Source organism: Boleophthalmus pectinirostris, unplaced genomic scaffold, assembly GCF_026225935.1.
Source record: "Boleophthalmus pectinirostris isolate CB_2022bp ecotype Guang Dong unplaced genomic scaffold, ASM2622593v1 HiC_scaffold_17, whole genome shotgun sequence".
In the NCBI taxonomy this organism is placed as follows: domain Eukaryota; kingdom Metazoa; phylum Chordata; class Actinopteri; order Gobiiformes; family Gobiidae; genus Boleophthalmus; species Boleophthalmus pectinirostris.
The window spans coordinates 26618407-26630204 of NW_026571115.1; the positions used below are offsets into that span (position 1 = coordinate 26618407).

At 38.9% G+C, this 11798-nt stretch overlaps 1 protein-coding gene across 1 annotated transcript in view; it reads right to left on the reverse strand.

Moving 5' to 3' along the window:
- The window catches only part of LOC110160669 (sphingosine kinase 1), a 62984-nt gene extending 51676 nt beyond the window's left edge, over positions 1 to 11308 (reverse strand). The window contains exons 1-2 of the mRNA XM_055152923.1: positions 10885 to 11308; positions 10133 to 10135 (exon numbers count right to left, since the gene is read on the reverse strand). Of these exons, the coding sequence (XP_055008898.1) occupies positions 10133 to 10135; positions 10885 to 11308 (427 nt within the window). The remainder of the gene's footprint in view (positions 1 to 10132; positions 10136 to 10884) is intronic.
- Between the last annotated feature and the right edge of the window lie 490 nt (positions 11309 to 11798).

Genomic DNA, 11798 nt, shown 5'->3' on the forward strand with positions numbered 1-11798 from the left:
ATACCATTCAGAAACAGAATAGCAAGCATTATATTTGCCTAAAAAGTATCAACACAAAAAACAAATTGTGCGAGGTGAGCTAAAGTGCACTTCCAGTTTAGTGAACACAAGTCAACTAGCCTAAATTAAAACACAGCCCTACAGCATCTTACACTCTTATCAACAGTACTTACAGACTTACAATAATATAAACACTATTAATAAAAGAACAATAAATAAATGCAGTAACGAAAATATATGCTATGGCACAGGCTATAGGCTACAGCGTATCCTGAGACCGCAACGGGTACAGTCAGCTGGTTTTTTTGTCCGTTTCTCGTCATTCAGCCTGAAGCCAAAACGCTGCCAAATTGCAGAAGTACTAATATTTTTTTTGGGACCAACTCACTTGCAGCCGGACTTGCTATCTTGCCTTGGTCTCCCTTATGAGCGTCACGTGACAACGCAACGAAACAAATCGAACGTCATCTCCCCACGCAGTTAAAAGAAACATTGTAGACACTATTAGTTTTAAATCATGTTAGAATTAAATTGAAAATACAACCACACATTCATTTGTACTGAGCAAAGAAATTTAGTTATCGATAAATTATTAGGGGTGTAACGATATCCAAGTTTCACGATACGATATTGCCTGGACGCCTTCCTCGGGAGGTGTTCCGGGCATGTCCCATCGGGAGGAGGCCCCGGGGAAGACCCAGGACACGCTGGAGGGACTATGTCTCTCGGCTGGCCTGGGAACACCTTGGGGGCCCCCGGAGGAGCTGGAGGACGTGTCTGGGGTGAAGGAAGTCTGGGAGTCCCTGCTTAGGCTGCTGCCCCCCGTGACCCAGCCCCGGATAAGCGGAAGAAAATGGATGGATGGATGGCTGGATGGATATTGTAATGGTATGAGCCTCAAGGTACGATATGTATTGCGATATCATGGGAATGCTCACGATATGGTGGGGAGGCTCACAATATTATACATAACAGCAAGACTGATGCTTTGACCAGTCATTTGGTACAACATTTATTGTCATATTCTAGGGATGTAACAATATCCAAATCTCACAGTACGATATTATCACGATATGCATCTCACGATACGATATTTATTGCGATATTTTGAAGAGGCAAGTAAAGTAAAAAACATATTTCTTCATGTTGTCTGCACAGAAATGAATCCTGGGATATGTAGTTCTCCATTTTTCTAAGCTGTTGCTTCTGTAAATCATGCATTTAAGCAAAGGAACTTGTGATTCGATATATTGTGACAGCCCACGATATTATTGTGAGAATTTTGATGATACAATATCACAATATTTCAGTTATTGTTACATCCCTATAAATTATAAAATTATATTAGGTCCTTATGCACTGCAGATTTTTTTTTTTTTATGACGGTAATGAAACTGTTACTGTTGCAGTTTTTTGATGACACAGAATGCCGTAATATCGTATTACCGCCCAACCCTAACATATACTAGTCTATGTGCTCTTGATATTGTTCAAAATCATTCTAGAGCTATTCAGGAAAGGTTCATTTGTGACTTTTTCAGTGACGATATTAAGATACTTACTCAAATTAGTATTTAATGTTGATTAGTATCTGATTTTCGACAACCCTAGCCTGCATCCGTTTGTTTTTCTTTTTTCACTTGCATCACAAAACGCTAAAAGATGATTCAACACAAAAATATTCACATCCTCTCAGTTTTATTTCAATCAACGACTCAAGCACCAATGCATAAAGCCACCATCTGTAACCGACTCCTCACCAACTGTTCCTTAAGCAACAAATATTATAATAGGAAGCACTGGGGGGAGGCGTACTCTGCATGGGGACGTCAAACGAATCGTGTATCTCAGTGTATCTCGTCTCTCCATGCATGAGCTCCAGAACATGAGACCAGAGTCCACGCGTGCACTGCTGTATCGTGGACTTCACTTCTTTGCTCATTATTCACGCCTCATTCAATCCAATAAAGCGAAAGTGAGAACGCAAAGCCATCGAAAACTACTGGTGCGATGGAGTCCCAGTCGATTCGAATTACAAGTTAACCCTTTACGTACACAGAGAAGATAGTGCGAGTGGGAGGCAGCGTTTGCAGATGCACCACTAGTCTGTCTGTCTATACATTAAGGACAGTATAAAGCAAATGGAAAGTGAGATGAATACCAAATAAATAAGTTTAAAATATTCAGAGACAACGCAAGTTCAAGGCCTCAAGAGAATAAAAATATGCAATCCAAAAGCCACAATATGTAACAGTTTAGCCAAAAAATGACTAAAACCTATATAAACATGCCTCCTCACTAGGGCTGGGTTTGATTAAGAAGATACATACTTTGATACATAGGCCACGATACGATACATATCTCGATACAGTGCATTTTCGATTTGATATATTTCAAACCAATTTGATACGATTCAATCCAAAATGAAGGGTAAATGATGGCTGTGATACTAAAAGTCTTTGTAAAACCACTTCTTATGCAAAGTTCATATGAAACACAAACATTATAATCATCAAAACAGTGAAAATGTCAAATGTGTTGCATAAATTAATTTCCATCCTCTAAACAAGCAACAAAACTGCAGCACTGTAAAGAAATAATTGAATAAAATATACCAAAATATACTCTTGGCAATATATCAATACAGCAGCCCACGATATCGATACTGTATTATCACTTTTTTAAATTTTTTTTAATTAATTATACACAACTCGGTGCATAAACTTGATACAACAAACATGACTGTGTGTCGTCAGCAGTTACAATCGGGATGAGGGAACATAAACACAGCATATTATACAGTAACAATCCAATACAATAGTAATAACAACATTTTAAAAAAAATGCATTTAGGAAGAGCAAAGGATAATAGCAAGAGGAGTGTATTATCACATTAAGGGATACGATATATAACAATATTTCAATATTTTTGTACACCGGTAATCGTCACTAGAGCGGGCTTGCATTTTCACAAACCTGACTCAACAGAACTTCCACCTGCTTGTTTCCATGGAAATGTTTTTAATTAGGCTGTAATCTTCCACAGTATGGCATTAAACATATCTGTCTCCATGGAAAATGCTCTGATGTATGGTTTTAACTTTATATTTCTGTGGATTTATACCAGTGATGTGCCACCTCCAGAAGTTTGTCATGGAAATGATCTGTAAAATAATACCAAAACATACAAGAAGAATGTCTATATTGGTTCATTACATTTGTACTGGTAACAAACGGTTTCACTACTGAAGGACAGAGTTTCTACTGCACTGAGCCCAGAGCAATGGGGTAATAAGATTTAAATACTCTCTGAGGTCCAAGCCCTTCCCCAAGAACAGTTTGCATTTAGGTCAGTCTGGCTGGTCATTTGGTTTTCGTAGCTCAGAGAGGTAACACCTTTACATTAACATCTCAGTGCAAGTCAGGATGATAAAACACTTAACGTGTGACACATACAGCAGACATGTGAATGGAAAACCCGAAGGTGCATATAGACTTCCTGTGAGAGAACAGATTAGACAAAGAACAGTGTGGCTTTTAACACTTCTTACTTGAGCAACAGAAAAAAACAACACCCAATACTAAAATTTCCACCACAAGTTACATACTGAACATATAAGATAAAGGCTACACAGCAAAGCTCCTGCGGGCTGAAAAAAAATTGCGTGCCCCCACGTGTCAATATTCACATCCAGATGACAATAAGTGAAAACGATGTAATACATATGCTGTTTGTGGCGCTGTTAACAATGATAATAATATTTAATGCATTTAATGCATTTTAGATGTATCCCAGAAATATAGCTGTTTTGTTTTGCAAACGTTAAACATAAGTTTTCGTTTGTAGCCAAAAGATTTGGATGAGAATTACTAGAATAACTTGGTCTCAAAGTTTAATTACATGTGCGTAATCTTTGTTATTGATCCATGTGTGTAATCTGCATGGTGTGTGAGCATGAGCATGAGCAGTAGCAGCGTGTCTCGGTTGCTGGCCGACATAAGGGGCTCCGTAGGCTACACCTGTCACATCCTGGCAATGGTCTTGCGGTCCACAGAGGCCAGTTCGAGGGCTGCAGTCTTCGTGTATCAGAGGACCCTGGCGATAATGGGGTCGCACTGTCATTGTTTTCCCAAAGCTGCTGGTGTTCTCAGATTTCTCCACTCTGGATCCTTTTCTCAAAAAATACCTTTTTCACTCACACGAAACGCCAGCTTCGTGTGGACGAAAGGCCAAAACAAATACAAACTTCGACCAAAAAACGTCGTGTGGACAGGCCCAAAAAAGAAATTGAACTGGTGTTAGGGCTGATTTGATTGAAATTCTTCTTATTAATGGGTTTCAAAATGTATTCCACCAACATAAACAAGACAAACTTTTAATCAGTGCCATAAAGACAAAAAATAGTCCAAGATATTAATCCAAAATCTGAACTCATTTCTGAACATGCTTGTATAGATCTAAACTACAGAGTTAGCAGTTTTTATGCAGAATAAGACATAATCATTTCAATTTTGCTTTAATCTCGCAGCCCCAGTCACCAATACAGCTGTAGAAAGTGTTTTAGATCTGTAAGCTAACTATTCAAAAGTCCTTGAGTATATTTTAGAACCAAGTCATTGATAGTCCAATCAGAAACTTGTTAGACCTTTGAAAGTACCCAAGCACCCAATCAAAGACGAAACCACTCTACCCCGCAGTGTTTTCTTCCAGTGAAGTACAAGTCTCTCATTAAGAACTCTCATTTGAATCATTCTGGCTACTCTTTTAATCCAACCTTCTCCATCTGCACATCCAGATGACATGACACGCAATTAACTTCGAGCTAACTACACCGCCAGATTAGCAAAGCGCATTGACTTTCACACGCCCGATTTGATGAGTTCATTTTGGAATTATTAGCGCGACTTTTAGCCCCTAAGTAGCGTGTGATTGGGCCAGCCCCGGATCCGATTCCCCAGATGAATTGAGAATATGAGTGTTTGGAAGTGTGATGGAGGGACAAATTGTTTTTATGAGGCGGCGCTTTCTAATTAAAATGTGCGAAGTAACACCTCGACGCCTTCCAAAAGTGCCAAGCGTTGATGCGAAATGACAAAGCTGGCCAGGTTACCATCTGCTAGACTAATGGAAAAAAAACGGTCTGAATATCGTTCTAGGATTTGATGATGGCAGAGTTTCAGAGGGAAGGTAGGGACCTATGTAGCTCTGTGGGAAATTAGACTGTTTTTGAATGAAATATACAAAGTTATGATACACAAATGTTGAACTTTATCATTATGTTATATTAATTTTATGTTTTTTAAGTCTGTCCAACTAACAACAATCACATATTTTGAGTTGCATAATGTCACTACTTTCTGACGTTATTGTGAACACTTTTTTCATAGATTTTTTGTTTATTTGAGCTGACAAAAATCTGTTGAACTTTGTGCCAGTTCTTCTTTCATATGGATAGGCCCAGCAATTATAGAAATACAGTATTAACTATAAACCAGGTCAACAAATTACTCTACAACATGATGGTAGATTAATTTGGTCTGATTTAATTTGATGGTTTTAAGCTTATTTGATTTTACTGGTTTTATTTATTTAAGACTAGTATGATTATTTATTTATTATATATTTGTTGTTATTAGTATGTATTTGTGCAGCACTTAGGAAACTGTGTTTTTTTTAAATGTGCTATAAATAAAGTGGATTGGATTGGATGATAGTTAAAGGGCCCATATGACACTATTTTCTAATCTATGTTATATTGCTGTTTCCTGATCAAAAACAGACCTGGAGTTGTGTTTTGCTTCATTCACCCAGGTTTGACTCACAAATGCTGCATATTGAGGTCACTGAGTTGTTCTCTCAAACAGAAAACACTCTGTTCCACCTTGTGACGTCATGTGGTAATACAGGAAATGAAATTAAACTGAAAACTCACACCAGAGTTCTTGTAGAGGTGCAAATGTAAGGAACAGTAAAATAAAAGTGAAAACATGTATAGTGTTTTCCAAAGCAAGAATAATGATCTAACAAAGGCTTTTTGCTTAAACATTATTTATAGGGATCTAACGATATCCAAGTCTCACGATACGATATAGTCATCTTATACATTTCAAGGTACGATATTTATTGCGATATTTTGTGGCGGCTGCGAACAAAACTGTTAATATGCTACTTTTTCCTATTAAAATGCCTTGATAAGACTTAATCCAAAGAACTAAGACTTAAAAGTGTCTAGAACTGCACTGAAATGGAGCAAAGGATCATGGTCTATGTAGGTTTTTTGTAGTTTTTTTTTTTTTTTTTTTTTTTGCACCATAACTTAATTTAAGCAAAAAGACTTGTAATTCGATATATTGTGATGGTCCACGATATTATTGTGAGAACTTTGACGGTACAATATCACGATATTTTGGTTATTTTTACATCCTTAGTTATTTTAAAAATAAACAAAGCTTTTGGACACCGGCCATCTGACTGTGCTATACAATTTTTCACTTGTAATAAAGGAAATGCTCAACTCTCTTTTTAAACCCCATACACCTTCACTGGGATCATTTGGATACTTTCAGCTGTAGACTTTCCGATCTCTATTCAAGAGACCTCATTTCCTAGTGAGCCAGAGCATTGGAGATGTGTGGAGACACTTTTTAAAATATTCCATCCAGTCCTTGTATTTGCAGAGGTCACTGGCGCTAGGCTAGTGCATGTCAATGGCCATAGTTATCCTGCCACTAAAAACAGTTTTACCCACTCCACAAAACACCCGAAGAAAATCTATTATTACACCAGATTGTCGATGTGAATGTCTGTGTTGATAGAATAATTTTAGAAGTTAAACCAACCTTGCATTTGAAGGATTTATGTCTGAGCAGCAGTGAGTTGTACTTCCTGATAGAAAACTTGGCAACGGCGGACTGATACATGAGAAAATAGTCCCTCAATATGCAACGATTCATGCGATGCAAGGTTAGTTTTAGTTCAAACATTATTCTATCAACACACACATTTACATCGAGAGTCTGGTGTAATAATAGATTTGCTTCGGGTGTTTTGTGGAGTGGTTAAAATGGTTTTTAGTGGCAAGCTAACTATGGCCATTGACATGCACTAGCCTAGCACCAGCGACTTCTGCAAATGCAAGGACTGGATGGAATATTTTAAAAAGTGTCTCCACACATCTCCAATGCTCTGGCTCACTAGAAAATAAGGTCCTGTGCCCAAAATACTAAACAAAAGGTAAATGGTAGCTGTTAACTTGAAAACTACCGCTTTGTGACAAACTAATAACAAAGGATTACTCAGACATGTGCAAAATACTGGTTTGTTTTTGACGAAGTAACAACATTATAACAAGGCTTAAAGCTCACAAGAGTAAATTTTGCGTATCATAGAACTTTTAAACAACAAATTCCCGCACACAATTCTGACCTGCCCTCCTCAAAGTTAAGAGATAGCTATTCTAGTATGTCGTAATGTCTCCTGAATGCACCCTGTTTGCAAAGGGAGGCAGGATGCTCCTCTCCAATCTTTATTTACCGCGGTGTGTTTGCTGTGCACACCTGGAGGCAGCCACCGGGAAGGCTAACCTCATTCCTCATCTCTGATACTTACACTCCCGCCTGTGCCCGGCAACCTGCATTCCAGATTAGTCACCGACCGCCAGACTGGCCAAGTGCAGAACTATGCCGCTTTGAGATACACCACCAGTCACAGTCTACTTAGAAGATGTATTACGTTAAATTGCCTTTTAGAGCTGCATAGGACATATTACTCACTTTTTGTTAAGGTCACGTCGACATAAGACGTGCTGCTAATTTGTCATGTTTTATCAGCTGCTTTTTAAAACACTAAAAGACTAAACGTGCTCTATGTAACTTTTCTGGTAAGGGGTCGCCACCTGCTTGTCTCCATGGTGATGTTGTTGCTGTGCTTGGAATGTTCCACAGTACATCTTGCATGAGTTACAAGTAGTAAGGCTACTTGATTATGTAAAAAAATCATTATCACAATTATTCAAATGATTATTTTTTAGTTACACGATGCATTTATTCAGCCTTTCTCTCTAAAAAACACTTTGTTATTGATAATTTGTGCAAAACTTTCAAATTGAAATTAAATATAGGCTACAAATATGAACCTTAGAGCAGTTTTGCGGTGTATAAAGCATAAAATGAATAAAAAATATACTTTGAACATGAAATAAGGCATAGAAAAACATAAATGTATCCAAAATAAACTATATATCCAGCTGTTCTACAATAAATATACTTATACTTACTTTATTAAGCTCTATTGTTTCAACTCGTTTATATGAGTTTGGAGATCGTTTGACACACAAATCAAAATCGCAATCAAAACTCAATTAATTGCACAGCTTTAATTCTTAGTGTTTAAATATATCACAACAACACAAAGATTCTCCATCTAACCAAATGTCAATGTAAGTTTCTTTAAAAAACAACAACAACAACAAATAAAACTATAAATGTATTTTTCTTATTCACTGTGCACTGTTTAACTTTTCAGATGGGGGTCTATCACCTTCTGGTTTTTATGGTTTTATCATTGCTCTGCATCAAATGTTCCACACTATGACATTAAACAGATCTACCTTACGCTTCAATTCAATTGCAGGTTTTATAGGCTCTATTCACGTTTACGTCACAAACCAGGAAGACGTTTATAAAGATTCTTCCTCTGTAGTTACTGAGAATGGGCTCACCTAACATGGATCTATTAAAACCGGCTGGGCTGGGTATCATCAAGAAGTTGCCGATACAAACCTCGATACAAAAGCCACAATATGATACATATCTCCATACACTGAGCTTTTGATTTTATACGATATATTTCAAATCGATTCGATATTATTCAGTAAAAAATAAAGGCTAAATCATGGCTGTGATGCTAAAAGTCTTTGTTAAACCACTTCTTGGGCAAAGTGAATATGAAACAGAAATATTTTAATCATCAAAACAGTGAAAATGTCAAATGTGCTGCATAAACAAGTTTCCTTCTTCTAAACAAGCAACAAAACTGTAGCACTTTAACAAAATAATTGAGTAAAATATACACAAAAAAAAACCTCTTGGCGATGTATCGATACAGGAGTCCACAAAATCGATACTGTATCATCACCTTAAACAATATGATATTTTGATATTTTTGTACACCCCCAAATAAAATCCACTAAAGTAAATGTGATCAGTGGTAAAATGAAGACTGCATTCGTATGTGCTGTTTGGAATCCTCTTGAATTTGGCGCCTCATCTCTTCTAATCGCATGTAGCCGGTGCGCTCGGAGTTGTGCGTCAGTGGGGAAATCGTGAAAACTGAGGTGTGGTTGTAACTGTTGATTAGCTGAACGTAACAGAACACTACAATGACATGGAGATGAAGAAAATTGGAGCCTGGGAAGTTGTAATCGCATCTTTCCAAACATCTTCTTGGTTTGTGACATAAGCATAAGCCTACTGAACCTATTGCTCAAAAATACCTAGAAGGGGGATCACCTCTCCACAGATCTGACCTGTAACTTGGTCTGGTTTGGTCTCCATGATGATAGAAAGGTTTAAACTATATTGTGAAACATTCCAGACGAAGCAATAATATCTCAAGGAAGAAAAGCAGGTGGCAGACCCTCCACCAAACGTTACACAATCCACTTTTACGTCAGTCTTAATTTTGATTCACTCAAGTTTTTATTTGACAAATAAACTGGACTTTTTAGTTTTAATATAAGTGAAAGTCTGATAAAATACTGCAGTAATATCAATACTTTGGTACTGAACATATGACTATAATCTCCAACATCGTGCAGCTCGAGCCGTTGCCACCACAAAACAGAAACTTTCTATTTTTAATTTCTTGAATCCACTAATGAATACTATAATTACAAATGAATTATTTAAACCTCAAAACATTTTTAAACTTGTCCTTTTATGTCAGAAGATATCAAATGTAGCAGCTCGTCTCCGCAGGGAAACAGATGCCTTACCCCGAGTCTTCTCTTGTCATCATTTTACAGCCCATACGACTTTGTACCATCATTAGCACTGCTCTCCCTGCCTCCCAAATGAAGGATAGACCTAATTATGTGCACACACACTCTCATATTGTGCTTATGCTAATCACCGTCTTGTTATGTCAGAGCTGAGAAGCAGTCTAGATTTCCAACAAAGAGGGGGTAGACTTGACACAACTCTAATTAGACAAAGCAGGCGGTTTTTGAAAACAGCTTTTGTTTTGATGTGATTTTTTTTCCTCCTCACATCAACAAGAAAATCCTCCCGGGTAATTTGCCGCGCACGAATAATGAAGGAACCGACCACCCGGCCCTGAGGAGGAACCTAACTGCTTAAGTGGCTGTAAGGGGAAGGAGACAGAGCAGTGTGCTGTCTGTCTGGATCTTACAGGAATGCTTCTCACATGCGCTCTGAGTGAATGAATGTGGAAGAGGCGGTCTAATTACTACTACTCCTGACAGTTGGGTCTGTACTGTCATACAGCAGGTAGAGCAGGTTATAAGCAGCATGGGGCAGTTAGTCCAAGTAGAAGACTTCACAAACCTGTTTTAGCAATACAAATAATAATAGTATAGGAATTAGTCTGTTAAAGGACAATGGCAGCTTTATGTTGCAGGGCAGTAGGCTCTTCTCTAGGCTGTTCTTACTCACTCACTTACTCATTTTGCAAACACTAAACAAATTATGATCTATTTACAAGGAATAAGAATGGTTGGTTGATAAAAAACAAACAATATTGAATTGAAACCTAGGGGCTTATACACAGCAACAATGCTCAACATACACTTTATAGATTTTATGATATCAAGTTGCATCCTCCTGTGTTTCAAGTGAGTACAGATTGTGGAGGGGCTGACTTACCCGCTCTCGGTGCCTGCAGCGCGGAGGCATCTCTGATGGCCCGAGCCCACCTCTCAGCCTCCTGGAGGTTGGCGCTGGGGTCCTGGACCAGAGCGACCCGAAAACACTGCTCCACTCTTTGGCGCGCCACTCCAGCGCTCATCCAACGCCGCTTGAACGGGTAGAAATAGGCAGTAAAGTACGCGCCCACATCCCCGCTGTCCGGGGCTCGGTACGCCCGGCAGCCCACACAGTCCGTCAAGTTAAAGACCACGTTAGTTCGGTCGGGGGACGAGGAGATCCGCTGGATGGTGAGCGCGCTCTCGGACAGGCTCACGGAGTAGCGGAGGCTGTCGTTCTGAGAGTCGCTGAACTCCCCGTACAGGACACCCCCCGCCCCGTTCCGCAGGCAGGACGGGTCCGGTGCAGGGACATCCTTCTCCATCCCGGGCGGAGGTGCGACGGTCCCGCAGGCGCAGGCCGGTGAGCGGATGGCGGTGCAGAGGCAGAGCTCACTCTGGAGCTCGGAGCCCGCGGTGGGACGATTTGACAGCGAGAGGAGCGGCTCATCCAGTTCACTGTCGCCCCCCAGTGACGGAAAGAGGAAGGACAAGCCTCTCCGTCTGTCACTATCAAGAGAGACAACAGAGGAAACACACGTCAGTGATCCCCACTTTCTTTCTTTCAGCTCATCTCAACAAGAAAACTAACTTGGCCATTTAAATTGTGCAGGATCCATTTATAACCTCAACTTCAAACCCATTCTCTTAATCATGCATATAAAGTACACTTACACCACTAATCACAGCATATTTCCACTTAATAAAATGTGCATAATGATTCTTAATCAAAATAAATTAGACTGTTGTCCTGTATAAAGAAAGAAAACCTACAAATAAAGAAATAACCTATACAATAGTAACCTATAAATAAAG